At 41.4% G+C, this 22,024-nt stretch overlaps 1 protein-coding gene across 15 annotated transcripts in view; it reads right to left on the bottom strand.

Moving 5' to 3' along the window:
* LOC125903859 (neurexin-1a) overlaps positions 1-22,024 on the bottom strand; it is a 403,149-nt gene that overhangs the window by 160,021 nt on the left and 221,104 nt on the right. For 11 of the 15 annotated variants that reach the window (XM_049601023.1, XM_049601022.1, XM_049601027.1 and 8 more), the window contains 5 exons: positions 17,726-18,027; positions 14,384-14,407; positions 13,146-13,307; positions 8,485-8,926; positions 2,369-2,752 (listed from right to left, as the gene is read on the bottom strand). In XM_049601023.1, the coding sequence (XP_049456980.1) occupies positions 2,369-2,752; positions 8,485-8,926; positions 13,146-13,307; positions 14,384-14,407; positions 17,726-18,027 (1,314 nt within the window). The remainder of the gene's footprint in view (positions 1-2,368; positions 2,753-8,484; positions 8,927-13,145; positions 13,308-14,383; positions 14,408-17,725; positions 18,028-22,024) is intronic. The other 4 variants (XM_049601031.1, XM_049601032.1, XM_049601033.1 and 1 more) reach the window with 1 other exon arrangement.

Below are 22,024 nucleotides of genomic sequence, written 5' to 3'. Positions count from 1 at the left end.
CCGAGACAGCCAGAAACCAAGTGAGTTGGTCAGAGAAGTCGAGACGCCAGAAGACGCTCAAGTAGGAGGGAGGAGAGGGGGTCATAGTGGCAGAGACCCTTTTTGGCATCTAGCACTTCCTGTGAAGTAGTTTCAAACACAGAGCTGCATGTTTTCTGCTTTTGTTTTCAGATGAATATCTTTTGAATCCAAGAACACTCTCCGGATAAGTCATTATCTTACTGGAGTGAAACGATCTGTATCCCATGCCCACTCCACCTCCCTCATGTACTATGCCCTAATTCCTGTCAACTCATTAGCTCGAATGGAAGTGCACGTGTGGAGAATGAGAGCCAAGCCTAACTGACACATTCATCAAAGATGGAGGAGATATACTTTGTGCACTCTTTCAGCCTTTCTTCTCTAGAATTATATATTAATTTCTTGTCTTAACTTCACTGCATTCACAAGACTTGTTACATGTCATAAGACAGTTGAGACTAAATTAAGTGCATTCATAACAGCAAACAGGAAATCTTTGTTTTATTTTGCTTCCATTTGACTCAGCAGATTTCTATGAGCATCCAGCCGTATCATTAGCAACCCAGCCAGACATGTTCTACATCCTAATTACGGGATATTTAGGCAACACCATTTGATAAGGTGAGTGACTTGAGCACAGAGAAGAAGCACGAGCATATGTACAGATGACACATGTAGCTGCGTGGGAGGTGTTACATTCCAACTGGAGTTAATTTTTTTCCCCGATGAGAGAACCTGTTCCTGCTGTCGCTCCTGTGCAGATGCATCACGCTGTGATAACAGTGTGACATGCTTGGGCTCTTTTTGACATTTGCCTTGATTATGCATATGTTAACAGTTTTTTGCTTATTTGCTGCCACCGCCCTTTGAGACACCATGATGAAAACTCAATGCATATAGCTGCAACATAAAAGTTTTGCCACTTGAGTGCAATCCTGTCTTTAGGGACTTCCACATATTGTAAACATTGTATCAGTCGGAGGTAATATTTGGTAATAGGTAATATTCTCAACTGATTTTCATTACACCCAAATCCTAGGCTATTAATATAAATCTCTTTGGTGAATAAAATATACATCCAACATATTTATTCACTCAGTCTGATTATGTAAATAAGCCTGAAATCCCAATTTTAGTCAGAATATAATTGCCTTAGAGCAGACCATATTAGCAAGTGAAGGATTTGGCTTCCTCACACAGCTGGTTGCTGTTTTAATCCAGCTAGATTTTAATCAAACAGGTCAAAGGGCAATCCTCTGGTCAAAAAGGCCAACAAGCTAATGCTGGACAGGCAGAGAAACGGGACCACGTTGAGCCACACATTAGTGACCACAGAAATTCCTTTACGACTGGTTATTAAATTTAGCTACATTACAGATACGGTTACGACAAAATACAAATACAGTAAAAAGGATCTGCAGTGGAGCGCTAAGGCCAGTTTATCAAGCTGGCCTCGGGGGTAACTTCAAGCAAATGCAACTCTGACTATAGACAAACAGATAAACAAATATTGGTTATAATGCCATAAGCTATAACTCTCCCAACATGAAACACTACTGAGGAATTTGAGATTTTATTTTATTATGAGCGCCTATAAAAACTGTGCTTTCCGTGTAATAAACCACTGCAGAGTCAGGTTTACGTCTGCTCCAGCTAACACATGGAGCTATAAGAGTTCACTGTGTGACACTCACTTCTCCTATTTCTCTTCTCTGGAGGAGAGAGGGATAAGTATTCTGCACCAGGTCTGGTCATGAGCGAGTGGTTTGATGAGCCAAATGGTTAGCAGAAGACAGCCAATTTACAGGCTAGTGTGCATGGTGGACGTGACCAGCAGCGTCTCAGTGGTGCATCAGTCACCTGCCACTCAACATAGTCGAACATCAGGCAGTCAACACTCTATGTACCCTGACTCATTCTGTCTGCCTCTCTGTGGCTGTCTGTCTCCACCTGCACACTTTCTTTCCTGTCTGGTATTACTTTCAGTTTGCTGTTTGAGAGCTGCTGATGTTCAACCATCAGCGCAGATAAAAAGACCACCTGCAGGCTTTTGTCTGGTGATGCTGCTCAACCTGAACTTAAAAGGAGGTCTCTCTCAGACGAAGAATACTAAATCTAAAGTGTATAATTAAAAATAAGTCTTTTTCTGGTTGTCTTTGATGTCAACTATATTCACATTTCCACAACCCCATGCTTACCTCAAGACAATGCATAGTGAGGTAGAAGTGTGTCACTGTGTAGCATCATCAACATTTCACACTGGCAAATTCAGAATGTGCCTGCCAGACAGAAATGACGTGCTTCCAAACAGGTGCGCAGACAAAATGAGACAAAAACAAAGTCCTACCTCTTTCGCAAGAGCGTCCCAGGTATCCAGTCCCGGAGCAGTCACACACGTAGCGGTTCCAGCCCTCTCTACAGACCCCATTATTTTGGCAAGGGTTGCTCAAACACTGTTTAGGAGGCTCCTTTGAGCAGGAGGGCTTGACCCCAGCAGCCTTCTGGACCTCAGCCAGGCGCCGGACATCCTTGCTCTGTCCGTCAATGAATAGATCCCGGATGCAGCCCACGTAGCCGTAGTTGAGTAGTGCTGTCCACACCTCAGTGGGGAACACCAGCCCCATTTTGTTCTCTGGCAGACCCCCAAGGTAGAGGTTGTCATCCAAGTCTAGGATCTCACTTTCTCCAGGGGCTGTGTAGGCAGTACGGAGTGTGTTGATAGAGATAGTACCTAAAAAATAAGAAACAGTGGGAGATGGGTTTTTTGGGTTTTTTTTTTTTCGTTTTCCTTTTTTGAACAACTCTGAGGTTATTCACCAGACAGACACATTTTTGTACCTACAGGTGACTGTAGATGCTTAACAACACTATCTGCCCTGCAGTAACACAAACATGCAGAGAAGACCCATTTAAAGATGGTTTGATGAAGAAATTTGCTTAATTAGTGTTATCCATCTGGACAAGGTCAGGATTTTCTTCATTTAGAATGACTGATGAGTGTTGATAAGACACATTAATCACGGGACAGCTAGTCTATTAGTAGCCTAATCTAGGATCCCTAAGAGTATCCTCTCCATTTTCCTTGGATTTCCCATAATAAATCTCCTTTATCTATAAAGCAGTGGTCATAAAAAAGAAAGGAGAGGAGAAGAAAAATCGTTGCCTCCTCTATCATCTCAGCCGACCAAACAAATAAAAAAACAAAAAACATCATAGCCATCTTTTTGAACTTGATTAACGGACTGCAGGCTGTTTTTTTCACCCTGTCTCTCCTTCTGTTTGCCTCTCTAACACATAAACCTGCAATGAGAGTTTGTGTGTTTCCCCACTGTGATTTATCGCTCTCATTCAGGTTTAATTCTCGATCTGGAGCACGGTAAACAACGGCGGACATGACTGGACTGTAAAGCTGTGGAAAGGAAGGCCTTACTGTGGAACTCAGACCGGGTGATTAATTTGTATATGGATCTGTTACTCTCAGTGCAGGAGCCATTGTGGATCTTTAATTAATGGTGGCTGCCTCCACTGCCCGCATCCTCGTCCAGTAATCTATATACCGTGCCGCTGAGGATCCGCACAGGCCACTGCCTGGGGAGAGTGGCAGAGAAATAGTAGGCTAAGGATGCTCAAAAATAGAATTGCCATAAAGTCATAATTTGCATTTTGAGTGGCAGATGCATGCCATGGCAGATATGAAGGAGCTATTAGCTGATTGCCTCGGGCTAAATGGCAGAGACCTAACTGTTTGTATGAGGAAGAAGAGCACAGCTTTTAAGTTACTTTTCTAGTCAAAGTGTTTATGTTGAGAAACAAGCCCTAAGCCACACATAAATTTTCAGCAGGGCTGCCTGGTACATTTTAGAGACGCATTAGACATTAAATGGGGCCTTTCACATTTCATTACAGCTACCATTAGCATGCATGAATGTACATATCACAATTAATTATACGTATGATAAATATATGTGTATTGGTTTCAGTGAAAGCACAATGTCATTGTTTTTCTTTGCCTTTGGATCTGTGAACCTGAGGAAAGGCTGCCACAAAAGGAAAATAAGAATTAAATCCCTATTTAAGCTCATAATAATTTTGGTTATGCACGTGTTTTATGGCCAAGGTGAGCCAGCCTTCTTGCAAAAGTGCTTGAGCGAGACAGCTAAGGACCTAGTGCACAATGATTAACCTGGTCCCACTAACATGTTCCAGCTCTTTTCTCGGGGTCTTGGCCCCCGGCATCTGTTCCAGCACTTTCCTGCCGCCACCCACTGCCCCTGCTCTCTCCAGCCACAGCTGTTGTGACTTCCAAGCTTTGCACACTTGGCAAGGGCCACCCGTCATGCAGCCAGAACAGCTCCCTTCAGGTTATCGCTAACGAGCTCAGTACATCAAACTCATTAGCGAGGAAACTTTTCTCGGAGTAGAGCAGGTGCCCAGCTGAAGAATAAGCATCGGTGTGGTCAGCGTGAATTGTGATGAAAGTATCTAGACCACAGTTATGTTGGATCTCACCATATGACAGGTAGCTGCAGTACAAGATACCTTTGGTTTGTTACATTACTTTGAATTACACAGTTACAAAGTAAATACTTGAGCAGTCATCATCTAAGGGCTTCTTTAAATCCCATGGTATCTGTACAGTACCTAAGTCTTATTACAGTCATAAACAGCAAACAAGGATGCTGTAAGTCTACAGTAAGCATGTCTGTCTAAATTGATGTAAGTGGGAGACAAGAGAAGGATGTCAGCATCTTTCAGGCATCTGCTCAGAGTGTTCTGCTCACTTGTCACAGTCCTGTAAGGAAGTGTGTAAACACAGTCAAGCTATGTTAAGTCGGAAGGCACTACACAATCCCATGGGGACATGTGCCATCACCAGGCTAGCAGCATGGGGAACATATCACACATACACACATTGCAGGACAGCCTATGTTTGGAACAGTATTCATAGCCAAGAGGGGAAGGGGATGTGTCTCTGCGAAAGCTACTGAGCATAAAAGAGGAGGAGATGGATACAGAACAAGATGGGAACATGGAGATAAAGATGTCTGGAGAGAAGATGAGGGAGGGGTATACGATGACAGATAAGAAAGCAGATGAGAGAACAGCAGCAGCAAATAATACTTTGAGCAGCAAGTACAGGATGTACAATATTGGGGTGTGTTAAACAAAATGATGATGCAGGCAATAATTGAGGATGGATAATGATGACGAAGATCAGCATTCCAGCAAACTTTAAAGCTCGTTGACCACATTTCTGTCTCTCCTTCTCTTTCTCTGCAGCCTGAGCCGTAAGTGGTACTCCATCATCAAACCTGAAGGCAGGGGTCCAAAGGACAGCTCAGATCTCTCACACACTTTCTGCATCAGCAGCCAGGCTCAACTTGGCATGATGTCCCCTAACCCCACTCACACATCCCCAAAACATGTTAGACAGGGGATTACTACAATCCAGTTAGGGCGATACGGCCAAATCTCTCTATGTGATTGGATTCTCTGTAGAGAGAGGAGCTTGCGAGTGGGCTGTGGGGATGGGGGATGTGTTGTCTGTATGTGTACGTATGTGCATGTGTCTATTTGTGTGCTGTAAGTGTGTAGATGTTTGTGAGTGAAGCAGTGGTGTGCGTGCCCTGGCAGGAAGTGGGGCTTCAACAGAGCAATGTCCGTGTAATGTCTCTGATGAGTGACCCACGGCACTCCCGGCCCAGAAGCCCTCACTTAAAAGTAGAGTGTCTCTTAGCGTCTCTAATGCATTGAGGTTAGAAGATGCTGTCTGAGCGCGAGAGTCCATTTACAGGGTTGCTTCCTGCAGGAAGAACCGGCTAAACTAAATAGGGCAGGGATCATTATCCGCCATTGTCACAGCTGCAGGAAGTGTTGCACATGGAGGACCCGGCTGCAGACAATTACGTCTGGCTGTTGAGTTGCACTTTTGTTTTGAGTGATGTGCTCGGTGGTGTGTATTAATAAAACATCTGACACACAGATGAAAAGCAGAGCGTACCGTATGTTTCGTGACTCATGCTCTCGGGGGACTAGTGAATACTTTTCTTGTGTTTTAAAATTACCTTAATTCTACAAATTATTAAAAAGCATAACAAAAGGGCGCTGGGGTGTATAATCACCTACTGAGCTTCACATGTGGACTATTAACATTGATTAATATCTTAACCAGTATTGGTTATGTTCATTCAGGCTCTCACAAAGGCATACTTAAGCTTTTTTAAGTCTATATCCACAAATGAAGTATGTCTTTACTTCATAAAGCTTTGAGCCTGCTCAGTTTTTCCCAAACATCAATATGTAGCAATAACTCACAGAAAAAAATAAATATAAAAATCTGCATTTGGAAAAGCTATTAGAAAGTTTTTATATTACTCGATTTGCACAAATCTGCTATTTAATGCACCATTAAAATTACATGTATCCTGTGGGAATGGAAATCGCATGGGGCCTTTCCAGTACAAAGGAACTGCAAAAATTCTAATGCCTCCATTTGAGGTGCCATGCACACATCATTACACACTGCACACAATAGTGCTTTGTGCAGTTCATGGAAATCTCGAGATGCAAGATTTTAGATTTGGGAAGACTGCATACTTGCAGAATATAATGGGCTTAAATTTTAAGGGTGCGCAAAGATAAAACGGTGCTGGTAAATTTGAAAACTGCTTTGTAACTTTAAACAGTTTGTGAGTGCACTGTGCCGCACTCTAACCATTTTGTTACTCTGCTCACATGGGAAGTCATCACATTACAAAGACCCTTTTATGTCCCCTTAACACTCCAGTATGTAAGTGTTGACGCCTAAGTCTTGAGGAAAGGAAGAAAAGTTATTCTGAAATGTCATTAGTGCACAGCTCAGCACAGCACTGTGCAGCAACTGTCTCAGTCCTGGGAGAGACCACCTCCTGTTTCCATGGAAACTTGGGCAGGGTAGACAGAGAGAACAGCGAGTAGAGCGAGCTCCACTAAAAAAAAAAAAAAAAAAAAAAAAAAAGATGTTCGATAGCTTTTGTGTGTGTGCGTGTTTTAGTGTGTGGGGGTGGATGATGGGAGGTTACTCGACAGATCATTAACACAATCTAATTTAGACAGTGTTTGTTATAGTTTGGTCTACCATAACTAAATGTTGTAGATTTATGTTGAGAAATCAGCCACAGCTTTTTTTGTCTAATTTTAAGTTGAACCCAAGCCCCTCAGCACTGTATATTACTGTACATGACTGTATTAAGCCACCTTAATGAGAGCATTGGAGCAGATTTTTTTTGTATATGAAACCAGCGATGATTTATGCAAGTGAAGGTAGAATTATAAAAGGAGCACATGAATGGGCTCTATAGCTATTCTAACAATGTATACAGCTCAATTTAGAACACAGCCCAGTGTTGCTTTGGGGGGGTAATGAAACAGTTAATCTAATTTCCACCTCTTGAGATGGAGTGGAAAACATGGTCAAGGGGTATATCTAATTTGCAGCATGACATTGCAGGGCCTTGGCTCCAAGCACACACTAACAAATTGCTGCTTAGATAAGCAAATCAACAGGGACCAGAGCAGAGCGACCCGGGGCTTAGAGGACACAACAGGAGTCGGGGCAAAGTTATTTTGTGGCAAATATACGTCTGGAAATCACAACATATGACACACAGGTTACACTATACACTACTGCCATCAAAACATTTTTTTTTATTAAATGACTGGAACTGTTTAATCGTTTACAAAAAGCAAATAGTGCAAATAAATCTTATTTTCAGTGGAGATGTATCAGCCTCGGTACAGAAATGGATATTTTCTTTTACAGAAAACTTAACTGTGACCCTGCAGTAGTATTTTTGTTGCAGTTAAATAATTCATCTAGACGGTGCACAGCAGAGCTCGTACTCTAGGTCTCTGCTGAGTGTTGTATTGTATGTACAAGTCTATAATCGTTATTCACACTACAGACAAGTTCATCATCATTCATACCAACATGCAAACATTTATGTATGCAGTGGCCCTGGGGCCCTAACACACTGCAGCTAAAGAGAACACATGCAGATAGCCAAAACACAATCAAATCAAGAGACCATCTTTGCCAATCAGACAATGCATATGCAGCAGAAAATTCAGAAATTAGGTGTATAGCAGCTATCTGCAACAATATCTGAATCAATCAGTCAGATTTTTTCTAATTGAAATAAATTGAAATCATTGGATTACTTTCCAAACACCATTGATGGGCAAATAACTTCAGCAGGTTTCTGTATTTGGTTGCATTGTCTGTATTTGTAGCACATTTTGTTTCACTGCACGTGTTGTCTCAAATTTATTTAGTTTTTTTCTTGTAATATTTTTCTTAATTTGCTAATGTTTTGTCTATTTCCATGTGCAAACTGTCAGGGCCACCACAGCTGTAGCAGCAAGAGCCCACACTTTCATGTTCTTAACCTAAAGATTGTAAATGTTAATGAACTGAGAAGTTACCTGATCTACCATCCCGCTGGAAGTCCACATGGTACCACTCGCCATCATTGACTTTCTTATTGACTGCCTTGGTCTTTGTGGTTCCTGAGCCCATGTCCAGCAGCAGGTACAGATGGCCATCCAGCATCTCGATGGCAAAGAAGTCCACCTTGAGAGTCTGGGGACTCTTGGAATCCTTCGGCTGCTGCTTGGGCTTGCCATGGCTGAAGAGGAGAAGGCCGTTGGGCTCTGTGGTACGGAAGTCAAAGGAGATGGAGCCTGTCTTCTTGGCGTTCCACTTGTTGAGGATGATAAACGACTCTGGCGTCTCGAACGTGATGGGGTCGAGAGTGGCCACATTCTCGCACTTGAAGGCCACAGTGCCATGGACCTTCATCTTGGGATCACCCTGCTTGGCCATTCTGGACAGCTCAAGTCTCACATCGTTGTTTTTGTACACAACCTGAGCAAGGAGTAGAGTAAGAAAGTGAGACAAACAGTAGCATATCTCACCTCCAAAGTAAAAGATTGATTCTTTGTCACTTGTATTGCTGTTTAATGCAAAAGTTTCAGGCAATCTAATAATTCAGGTGCATAACTGACTTGCTATAAAAAAATGAATGAGCAGGATATGTCAGACAGCAGTTGTCCATGTGATATTTCACCCCCTGAGGACAGTGTTTTCATAAGCAGGGCTTGCATGGCTCAAGCCTCAGTTATCTTTGTCACACTGCACCTATGCGTGAGGAACTGTGGCACCAAATGTCGTTCCCATTGCCCTGCCATCTTGCTCCCTATTGGAAGCCTTCACAACACATGCACAGTGTACTTTGGCTGGGTGAGGTGTAAATAGTTGAGACTTCCATTTTGACTCTTAGCTTCAGTGTCAAGTAAAGAAGGAGACAGCCTGAATTTAAGAGGCAATGGTGATAATGGTCAGAGAGAATGATTCCATCAAGAAGCATCTCCTGGGATTGTGTGTGAAAAGTGAGATGGAGAGTGATAAATCTAAACTGCTGCCTTGATTGCAGGTGTAGAGTAAAATGCTGATTAAGGCCCCTGTTGCAGCCTGTGATTAGAATAAAAGTGGGCAGATGATGGATATGCCTCTCTTAAGCAAATTAAAAATGACTGCATGAGCATACACATTGCAGCATTTGGTATCCTGTGCATAACTTAGAAAACTGATGATATACAAAAATCTACTGTAGGTATTTTTATGGAAAATCCCTCATATCAATTACCAGTTTATAACTGCAGACACTGTAAACCAGACAGAAGAAGTGCTGTGACCTTTGAGATGCCAAGTGCTGAAGAGCTAAGGCGCAGAAGTGACAGACAGCAGCAGCCCCTTACAAAAATTGAGCGGTAGCGTCATTAAAATACTATTTAAACATGGATGAGAATCATTATCATATAGTGCAGAGAAAGTATCAACTGACCAATTTGCCAACTTGATCATTTTTAATTACTGTTTGTCTCACTAATCAACTCCATTTGTGTATGAAACTTATCTTTAATCTCTTGTTTCATAGCTATATCAATGCAGCATTAGCGGCATATTAAATTCTGTTAAGAACACTATAGAAGGATGCTCCTGAAGTATTTATTTTCGAAATACTGATCAAAACATATCTCTAAAGACAAAAAAGGAGCTACAATAAGTGTCGGGGGGCACTGCATGCCGCACTGTCTGGAAATCAAACAGGAGTGCTGCTGTAATTGGCAACAATCTTGCAAAAAATTAGAGACAGCCGTATCTTTGTCATTATCCAATCTCCATAATGAAAGAGTATCTTGAATAAGTGCAGCTGTAATAGCAAGAATCCCTCTGTCTCGTTACATCTAATTTCCATATGAGAAACTAATTAACAGTTTGGTGAATGTCAAAACTTTTTCATTAAAACATCAGTGTGGTCATTACATTTTAAAAACTGCCTCACAACAAAAACACACTCACATACATTTAAAGTGCTCCAATATAATGTGTCAATCAGTTTTCAAAGCAAATATCATGAAGACAATTCAGAGTTTAGGCACAAAGTTGTCAATAGTATGCCAGGCAGGCTGCCCCTGGGGGCACAAGCAGTGTCAGTGATCTCTTCCACACCACTGTGGCACTACTAATTGGTAGATAAGGTTATCAAGTGACAGACAGACCCTATTATCATTAGCATGCATATGTATTTACATAACAAAAGAGTTTGATAGGTAAATCTATACTGCTTTCAGTAGGACAAATCAAATGAGTTACAGCTGTGGAAAACACTGCCCATGTTCTGTATTTGTTGTCATGCTAAGCGTTCACCTGAAAACGGGGACACTTCCGATGGGATTGCATTTGCATGGAGCATTATGTTTATCACCGAGTCAGATCTTCTGTGTCTAACCGTTCAGGTAGATGGAGCTCATAGCGGTGCATCAGAATTAGGTAAGCTCAGGCTTGTAAATGCTTTGTGACTGGCTGTATCAGACTGCATTTAACTGCACAGAAAACAGGAAACTGATAATGGCAGGCTTTTATTCCCATGTCTTTATCTTCCCACTAAAAAAATATGTACAATGCTGTACATTTTTCAAGCCCAGTGGAATGTTTTAAAGATTTCACACAAACAGAATAGGAATAAAAAGGTCATTTGACAAGAATCTCCTGACACAACAAAGAATGTAAACGAGGTAAAACAATAAAAGATGATATCTCTGCCTGCTGGACCTTAGTCATGTAGACTAAAGGTGCAACAGATACAGCCAATAAACCCGAATCAATTCTTTATAGTCAAGACAAAGGGCACCTTTCAGAGTCAAAGGAGCTTTGGTCTGAGCTACAACTGGAGCTGTGCTAGTAGTGCTGCACTAATTTGTCATCAAGCTAGGGCTGTGACATCTGAGCAATTACTGCACCACCGTTTGTTTTGCCATCAGAACCAACAGGCAGGCGCGGCAACTCAAACTGGAATCTGCACACGAATGCTGAAACAAGCCATGAGAACATGCCATCAATCAGGGCCCACAGCACATGCTGTTACATCATCTCTCATATGTTATCATGACATACACAGACAATGACCTGAGAGGGGGCTGCTGTACAATGCAACAGGCTGGATCAGAGCTTGATAATGCCATAAAAATGTCTGATTTAACAAATTAAAAGCCAAGTACATTAAATTATGGCTTTTATAGAGTATGGGCTTTGTGTCTTTTTTTTGCACTGAAAAAAATACATTGTCTAGTTAAAGCATAATAAAAAATTATCCTAAGAGGAAACAAAAGAGGGGAAATGCTGTATGTCTCACATGTGTGGGGAACAATCACAGCTATGCACCATGTTTAAGTTATTATTTTTGAGCAATTCAGACTCACATTAAGGAGCCATTGTGGTTAGAGTGACCAAGAGCAGTTAGGGCACCTATCTCAATCCCTCTGTCACCACCTCAGTTAACATGTAGTTCACTAAGATACTCCCCTTCAAAACCAGACCTCTAATGAGCTGTACATGCGTGTGGACATGTGGTCCACGCCCTGCCCGCTCATTAAAGAGAGCTGCCTCAGACCTCGCTCAGGTTCACTGAGGACGACAGCCTGTGCTTGAGGTGAGAGACAAAATGTAGGACACCACAGGAGCAAGAAAAGCTGGAACAACGAAAAAACAGGGAGACAAGGGAAAGGGGGGAAACGGCTTTTGAAATTAAAAGATAAATGGAGGGATCATTTTGCAGTACTTTGGAGATTTGCCTGCTAGATATCTTTGTGTATCCCTGGTGGCTCCTGAAGTAAATGCTTTGGGTCAGAATCCCTATTAACCAGCAAAAATAAAAAATACTACTGTACAGCTTAAAGTGAAAGGTATAACTTATGAACCCCTCTGCAGGGAGAAATTACCTCTTCCTCTCTTGCTTCATCTCTAGGGAAACGTGTAGACTATATACAGGATATACTTCTTGAATACTAGAACATATGAGGAAAGGGGCGTATGACAAATGATGTACTAGAAGTCATGAGCCAGATTCAAAAGGGCCCCTAACGACAGGCATCATCCCAGATATAAAAAGCGCTTAATATCCTGACAGCATATATGTCAGACATGTACATTCCTGCACCTTGTTGTGTGCCATTTTTTTACGAGGTGAAAGTTGACACCCAGTTGCACATTTCAAGCACAAGTTAAATTTGTGTAAATAGACACACTACTACAAAACCAAACGTAACAGTAATAACGTAAGTCATTAGGTAAGTGGTCTGGTGCTGCATATTCCCCCGTGAAAGAATAGCGAGGTGTTAAGTGTGTCAGTTAGCTGACTGCTCATGAAAATTCAACTGCCTGATCTCAGGATCACTGCTCCTCTTTGAAGTGCACCTGACGGAGCTCTACGAAGCCTGTGGTAAATTTCACTCTCAGACTGTTCTTTATGTGCGGCTGTGTGGTACACCAGACACCTCGAAGTGCACGTGTGTATGCGTGCACGTGTGTATAACATTAAGAGTGCACTGAGGGGGTGGCGGAGGCAAAATAAAGTTAGTGTGAGAGTATGTGAGGAAAAAAGGAGAAACTAACTAAAGCAAAGTGTAAAGGATGAGACAGGGTCAGTGTGTGGGTGGAATGGCCTGTTTTGGAGTCCTGAGGTGAAGCCAGTCATATCCTGTACACCCACCAGCCTCAGAGTGCACACAGAAGTGGTGTTTACCTCCTTGAGGCAGCCCATGAAGTTGTTGCTAACCGGAGATCCAGGCAGGTCAGCTGTGCTAGGACTCCCTCCAACATAGAAAAAGTCGTCAGAGCCTAGCATGGTGTAGTCTTCTTGTGTATATCCTGTGGTGGTCAGAATCCCATCCACGGATATTGTTACCTAGACAACAAAGCACAGGGAAAGGACACGCTATACTCAAACAGCCTATAAACTGCAAGGTTATTGCCTTTCCTTCTTGTTGTCTATGACAGACTTCCCTATATGTTTTTTAAACCCATTTTCATGTCTGTTTTCATTGTCTTTTTTCTTGTTTTTTGTTATTATTTTGTCCAGTTTGATTAGTTGGAAGACTGCAAGCCTTCAAAGGAATGCTATTCTAGTTAAAGTGTTAGTGAAGTGCCCATACTACAGTGTTAGTATTGCTCCTACTGCAACTTAAAAGTACTTTAGCAGACACAAAAATGGTGTTAGTAGAATGTTATCTAGGTTAGTTAAACTATTAATTCCATATTAGTACGTCCAGCAGTTCTACAAAAGAAATCAGAAAGTGCCACTAGGTTAGAGAGGGAGCACATGCTATGAAAAGCACAATCACCTTTTAGTATAGGACAATGACTGGGGGTATTACAGAAAAAGAGCATGCATTTGTCTTTTCTTTTTGGATACAAGCATACAAAAAGAAAATTCTTGACTGGGATACAGAGTCAGTATTTCGACACTTGCCGCAGTGTCAGATGCATGCAAAAGCTAATGGACACTGCAAAACCACAAAGAGAAAAAAGAACGCACCAGAGAAGCACCAATGACAAACACAGCTCAACTGTCACATTCATGTTGACAAATGGGCAGTTTGACATTTGCAACACTTAGTCAAAGTGCATGCCATGCAAAGTGAATGGGGATACAACTGGCTGAGCCAAAGAGCATCAGGCCAGCCAGACAGGAGAGGGTCCTCAATATTAACCACAGCTTGATGCAAAAGGCTCGAAATGATGCTCCTAAAAAGGTGGATCAAACAGAATTGGACAGGAAACAAGTGAAATAAAGAGGGTGAAACCAATGAATGAACCAAGAAATTAAAAAGGATTCGAAAAGTAAGCAGAAGAGTACCAACCGCAATTTCCCTTTTTTTGTAAATGACGTCTACAGTAAAAAAAGAAAGAAAAGAAACACACGGCAAACCCAAACTAAGAAACAATTAGAATGATATCTACCGAACAATGTAGTTTGTTTACCATAGCGTGTCCAATGCCTGAGTGCTTTGTGGAAAAGGGGGGAGAAAGGAAATTAAAAACTGTGAACAGAATAACGATTGTTACTCAAATAATATATGATGGTCAATACTGTTAGTACATTGTTAAACGGCAAAAACCATACTGGTTAGTAGAATGACACATTCCATGAATGATGTTAGTTTCCAAAGCATGTTAGTAACATAGAGGAAAAAAAGGGCAAAATAAGTTTAACAAGAAAAAAGCAGACTAAGGAAATAACAGTAATGCTCCACAAGAGGTGCCAGAGCTCAACCAGTGACTCCCTAAGTTCCTCATGGTGTTTTTTGCACCATGTGTTGTATGTGACCAGACTGTTGAGTAGCAGAAACAACTCCCTTACCAAACCTGACAAAGGGTTATGATTGACAGACATCAAATGGTTTATAAGAAAGAATGCCTAAAGCACATCAGTTGACCCTCTTTTAGAAAGTCCCAAGTTCAAGACCACTTTAAAGCTTTTTTTATTTTATTGGTATTAGTATTTGCATTCTTTGGTACTTGGTTTTAGGCTGGAGACCAATCCATTGTATCAGACTCTCCGGCGCTCATACAATACTGTACCTCCATTTGGTCTTATTGATGAACTTTAGGATCACTTTACTGCAATGAGACAAAGCAAAGAAGACCCTGACACAGAATGAGGAGGATGGTCATTTTGATTCCCCCACAGAGCATGCACTCAATATGCTTGGTTTTCTTTCACAATTTGAATGCAGTGAATGTTCAAGCTGGCCAAATCCTTAGGTTTACCAATAATCAATTTGCTGATTATGCAAAAGAAGCAGCTTTGGTGCTGGGGTGAAGACAAAAGTTTCCCACCAAATGAGCAGAAACAAATCTAGAGAGAGCTTTGTATTTCTGGTCTGGTAAAATCTTTGAGTGTTTTATGTAGGTCAAAATAATCTGTCTGATACCGAAGAGTAAACAGAAAGAAATATGTGCTGTTCTGTTTAACACAAGCTACACAGTCTGACAGGTCCTTCGTGCTTCAGCAAACTTGAAAAGCTAATTGGTTTTTTTAGGGCAACAGTCCACTTAAGGTCATTACAAACATCTAAGTATCCACTTATCTTCAGCACATTAAGATGCGCCCCTTAACCTTAACCTGTCAACAACATCCAGACCAGGAACTTCTCAATTGTGTTGTAGCAGCAGCAATGGATTTCTCTCAGTATAATGTGAAGGAACAATTGCTGGGACAAATAATGGCAATGAAGCCAGTCTGCTCCCATTGACAAACCCTATTTCTGGATGGTTGTGCTGGTTCTCCAGTGTCTCTATGCCTTGACCACCTTGTATGCACAGAGTCAGCATTAACCAGGAAGCCTACTGTCTAAACACTCAACTGACTCGGAGCTGCGACTGAGGGTAGGGGTCTCAGTGAAAGACAAGCAAAGACATCTTTTTTTTTTTTTTTTTTTTTTTTTGGCTACTACATGGCCCCCAAGAACACCAGGCGATGCAAGACCTCTCTTGGATTTACCCCTGATAAATTCATAAATAGTGCCAATTTTCGCTGTTTCTCTTTCATCTAAAATATGTTGGAGGTTAGTCCCAGAGTGGGACTTGTTTCCATATAATTCAGTTAAACCAGCACTAAAAGAGTAGTCCCTACTATTCAGGTAAACAGATGCTTTACCCAGAGTCTGATTGAGGACATAATACAGTAGATTTAACAGGGCTACATGTCACTGGCCTAGCTGTGATGCAACACACAGGAACTACAGCAGTGGTTTGTTCACCAGGGGTTAGATCCCAAATGCCATGTTACATGTTGGGCTGAGTTTTTCTGTGGCCAGTCAGGCCCTGGAGTTCTAGAGGAAATCCCATGTCCTGTGGTAATAGACCCCTTGGGCAGAGCAAGTCATAACACATCAACCTACTGTGAACAGAAGTAGTGATCAGGGCCTTGTTATAGTTATGGCAGCTTTTAGACAGCAGGGATGTGAAACTGTCAAATTCCAACCAACAACTGACTCAGTGGTGGCTTACATCAGTTGACATGGGGGAGCGGGTTGTTGTTGTTGAAAAGTCACTAACAACATGTTGATGTGTGGCCTCAGCAAGCCTTTGGATCGGCCATCAGTCCAACAGATTGGCACTATTTTCTTCCAAGGGTGGTCTGCCACTAGCAGAGTGGCAGCTGCATCCTGACACCATTTAGTGTTGGCCTGGTACAAATCAGTAGTACTTAATCTGTTTGCAATGCAACAAACAATTACATACCTCTGTTGCTTCTCTCTTGCCAGGACAATCTGTTCTTACAGGTGGATGAGTTTGCACATTCGCTACAGCCAAAGGCTCTGCTTTACACCTTTTCTTTATCCCATGTGATTCCTTTGCTCTTGGTGAGAATCGGGCAAGAATCAATTCTGGCCAGTTCCCCATTTTTGAGCAGCGTTGCCACATGCACTTGGCACAATCGACGGGAGGTCTTGAATGAACCATCCTGTGATGTTTCCGGATGTTAAGTGGCACAAGCTGCTGCTCTAAAGAAGTCTTAATTTGTAAGAAATCTTATGCTGCCCAACCAGGTCACAATGTCAATAGTCTTTTCAGAGTTAATAATGCAGAGGTGAGTGGTCAAGGTCATGTAGGAGAGCCAATTAGAACCTATGGATCCTGTTAGAGGGCTTCACCTGTTCTCATTAAAGCATTTCAAAGTTGACCCTACATTTGGTTATCCTTACATAATATTTATACATTGTCTCAAAAGTCTGCTTTTAAATGCTTTTCTTGCAAATAATCTCTCATCAGTGATGTCGTCCTTAAAAGAAATGAGTGCTCACAAACTGTACTGGAATTCAAACAAGCGCCGACAAACACAAATTAAAATCATGGTCAACAGAAGAAAATATTTTGTTGATGGGGACTATTCCCACAGCACTGACATGAGTTCACTCATATTTTAACTTCACTTAAATATTTAAAACAGTTGCTTTTAAGGGTAAATAACCCATTTATCTAATATATCTTATAATTTTTTATGTCATATCAAAGAAGGCATAGCGTTTTATTTGTTACATAGCATCTTAATGAGCCTCAATGCTTTGAATGCTGCTTAAAGCAATGCCTTTCTTTTCTCCTTTAAACTGTAACTTAATAGAGTTCTTGATTCATATCTAGATGTCCCTGCTCACTTGTGGTTCTGTTTTATCTCCACCATACACCACCATGATTCAATTTAGCAATCCAATTACAATGTCTGGAAAAAAAAATAATATATTGTATGATGGTAATGATTTAAGTGCATTTGTTTTGATTCATTTTACTGAGTCTCTGCATCACCCTCTGTACTGTTACCTGACGTAGATTCCTTGTTACTTTGACATCATGCCAATCATTGTCATTAAATTTCCCATTGACTGGCTCCACAAGAGCTTCAAAGGCTCCAGACCCCAAATTAATGACGAGTGAGACAGCCCCATTTTTCAGTGCCAGGTTGACGTAATCAGCTGATTTGCCCGTGTGCAGCATCAGTCCATTCCTCTGTAGGGTTTTGAATGACAACGTGATTTCATCACTGCTGCTTTGAATCGGGTTCAAGGACAAGTCGTAGCAGAAGAACTCAGATCCTTTGAAGGTGGCGACATACTCTTCTTTTCCTGCAGAGACAAAGAAAAAGAAATGTGTTGCATTAATATCGTGGCCTCCTGGGTGCCTGTTGGGGAGCTGTCAGAAAAAAATGAGGAGGAATGTTTCAAAAATGTTGGATTAATGATAAACACTGAAAGTGAAGAGAGGTGGCAAGCTGAAACGTGATGGAAGGCTAATGTAGAGATGTGCCTGGTGGCTTTCAATGACCAGCTGGTACTTACCTTAGCCAGAGATCACAGATGGCTAGATAGAAGCACTGCATTGGGTCTCACCTACTACAGACAGTGTATATGTCCAACTTACAATACATCTGTACAGCAACTACACGTACAGTACTAGACGTGCTATTTTTGGACTTCACATCACACCAAGTAGAGGCCTACCTGGTACACAATAATCATGTACTAATTCACTGCTCACTCATTCAAAGCACTTGCATTTCTGTGTCTGCTTTGTGACAAAATTGTTTCATTTTTCTCATGTTATTGTGTCTTTGTGATCAAGGTTGTGAAACTACAAGCACTCACTACTCCTGTGCGTCATTGTAGCCACAGCTGCACCACATAGCAATCATGAACATGCACATACAGTGTTCACTAACCGTGTGCTGACTTTTGTACCAAATGCTAAGTGAACTTGTCGTGTCTAATTAACACCGGCCTCATGAGAAGATTGTAGTGTAGTAAACATCACACCAGCATGTCTGATACAACACAACAGTCACACACACAATAACTAGACACACATGCATAAAACAATAATATGAAAGCACCCTACAAGCACATTACATGAAGTCATATCCTGCTGCATGTTTAAATCAATTATGTGACATGTATTATTGACACCAGGTGTACACACATGCTCCTCAGTCAGCTGCACAGAGACGTGTGCACACATTTCTAACTGGAATACTGAAATTCAAACAATTAAAGTGAAACAATATGACTCCTTAGTAACAGACAACAATGTCAAGCCTCTCACAGGTTAACAACAACAGATACTTTTATCTTCACACTGATAACATGGACCAGAGTAGTCAGCTGTCTGTTCGGTTCATTACCTGCTAGATTGATATCTATACAAGCTTTGGAAAAACACATGTAATGGGAGGATTCTCTTGTATTAATGTTGCATTTGTGTTGGCAATATGTTCTAAAATCTGAAGTGAAAAATCTATAATAGCAGTAAGAAATAAATAAGCTGACAAATTGAAATCACACACACACACACACACACACACACACATCAATGGTGGACATGTAGGCTACAGCTTGAATTCATTTCTTGCATCAACCTATATCAATATCTTTATACTTCAAGAAATCAATATCTGTGGTATAAAGTATTGTGAATACATTTTCACTTTTTTGTGATTAGAATTGTTCTTCCCAGCTCTGAACTCTTCCATACTACCACCAGCATTATTTACCAACAATCTCCCAGAATACAATTGCTGATGCACAAAGCATTCATACGGACTCCTTCCACCATTAAAACACTCAATTAGTTCAGCTACATATGTTTCTCTATTCACTCGAGCAAGTCAACACTCATCAGCCATCAGACATCCTCAGATATGACAGGAGCTTGACACAGCAAAAATAACCTTGAGAAAAACCTGAACACTGTTATTGTGAGATAAAAACAAAGCAGCACTGAGCATCAGAGGGTGATGCATGTGAACACCCATTAGAAAACGTTTAAAAACAGGTTTAGACAGATAACAAGCCATTAAAGCCACTAGCAGAAAATAAACCACCAAAACACAAATGGACCAAAGCATTCAATTATCATAAATGGGGAGCGCTGCACATTTATATAGGCTTGCCAAACAAACACAGACACACATTCAAATACACTTGCACACACACATGCTTAGAGTAGCATCCAGGCACAACAACACAACAACTAAAAGGGGTTGCTGTCCACAACAATTTGTCACCTCATTGATTCCCCCTTAAAGGCACTATAGTGCACCTCTGGGAAAACTGCAAGGGGCCGTAATTGAAGTTGACTGGATCTCACCACTCTTTGGTCATTCCCTCAATGTCTGAGCCCCCCTATCAGTGAAAATGAGAGACCTCTACCCTCTTCACTAAATCCACCCATCCCCGCTCCACAAGCTCAGCGACCACATAACAAATAGAGCCAATAGTTTGGGGTCATTCTCATCTCTCTTTCTCCACACACACATCCCCATGCCTGCACTTCACAGTTAATTCCCCTAACCAATGGAGAATGAATTGTGTGTGTACAGCAGGGGCGTTGTTAGGAATTTACAACACTTGGGGCTCAGCCCAGAGGCAGCTCCAGGGCGAGGGGCATACATCTACTTAGAGAATCATATTTCCATTTAAGCACTGGTAGTCTGCTGCACTCTGATGTCAACATATGCAGACCTAAATGAAGCTTAACAATTTGGCCATCAGTCTGCACTCAGCTGCAGTGCAAAAAAACCAATCAGTTATTTAATGGTATGCCTCCATCACTCTGACCACCTTAGGGTACTGACAGGAAAGAAAGGGAGAGAACTGTTCAGCTAACTTACTAACTAACCAACATACTGAAGACACAAGAGACCTTTCGTTATTATACAGTACTGACTCTGGCAAAGCATGACTTGTCAAGCTTTAGCTGTTGGAGGCATTTCACCATAAAGCTCTCAGCCAAGTCAAGTGTCAGGCCAAGCTAACACTCAGACTTCCATCTGGCCACTAATGGTAGTCAGCTCACAAGCACACAGCTGGCTCCTTTTAGCTGTCTTTTCATATTTGGATAATAAGCCACTCTATTATGCAAACTGTATTCCTTATTTTTGGGAAAAGTGCTGGGGAGGAGATAGCTATACCCTGCAATCGTCTTTAGCTGGTATTTGCTGTGTTTTTTTTTTCAAGTCTAGACTCAAATAAAGCTGTATTAAGTTTTTGGAACAATAAGGGAAACAGACTTCAGAATACATTTACAGCAAGGAGCCTTTATACAATATATCAGCTATTCTGCAGCTAACAAGCACCTGCTCTAACCTCTATGAGATTTACAGAAACACGGGTTAACCTCTGAAGTTCTGTGTCACCACCTTTAGACTTCAACCTAAATGCTTCGACTTCATACCATGTATACTGTAAAATATGTTGTTTCTCTTCCTTAAATTGCATACGACAGTGACTGACAGCATCCCCACCAAAAAAAAAAAGAAAAAAAAAAAAACAGACAAATGCATCACAAATGCAGACAGCTGGGCCGGTTGCACGATGGCATGCAGCTCAGTGCACACATGCCAGATTTCAAAGCAGAATCATGTAAAATACTGACTACTAAATCAAACATAAGCACATTCTGAAAGTAAAATTTGACAATTCTGACTATTATCCCCTTTACATATGCTTAAAGGGGATAATGGCATCCACCTGGATTCACCTCATCAGACTACTATATTCAAGGAGTGTCTTGAATACTTTGTGCATTCAGTGTGTAATTTCTCAGCCTTGAAAGGAAGGCCATAGCAACACAACTGGTGAGCAGCATGAACACCTGTGCATCTCTTTCAGATGCAGGATCACAGCAGACATAGCAACTTTCAGCGTTAACATTTAGCATGTGTCATTCAGACGTGTCATTTTCCTGCAGTAAAAAAAAAACCTACTTGATCTTGAAGAAGAACATTGTTTTGTCATTGTGTTCTCCTGAGTATTTTGGGAGTGTCCCACTTGTTTCTCTGGGCTGTCCTATGGTCTACAGTCAATCAAACTACAGCAAGCTGCCGGCACCTTAATGCCCTTGAGTCATGAGACTGAATGTGAACATGGATAAGAGCCAGCTCCTTTTGTCTTTTTTTCCAGAGAACAGAGGACAGGAAAAGACATGAACAGAGTGAAAGTGTAGCTCCTAGGGAAAGGCCATAAATAGACACATAGGTAAAAACTTGTCACAGCCTGTTGTTCTGAGTCATTCAACCCCTTTTTGAACAAAAACAGAATATCGGTGTCTTCACCAATTTACACCAAG

This window comes from Epinephelus fuscoguttatus, linkage group LG16 (genome assembly GCF_011397635.1).
Source record: "Epinephelus fuscoguttatus linkage group LG16, E.fuscoguttatus.final_Chr_v1".
Lineage (NCBI taxonomy): Eukaryota > Metazoa > Chordata > Actinopteri > Perciformes > Serranidae > Epinephelus > Epinephelus fuscoguttatus.
Note: the sequence above shows the minus strand (reverse complement) of the source record. Positions and strands in the feature narration are given on the sequence as shown.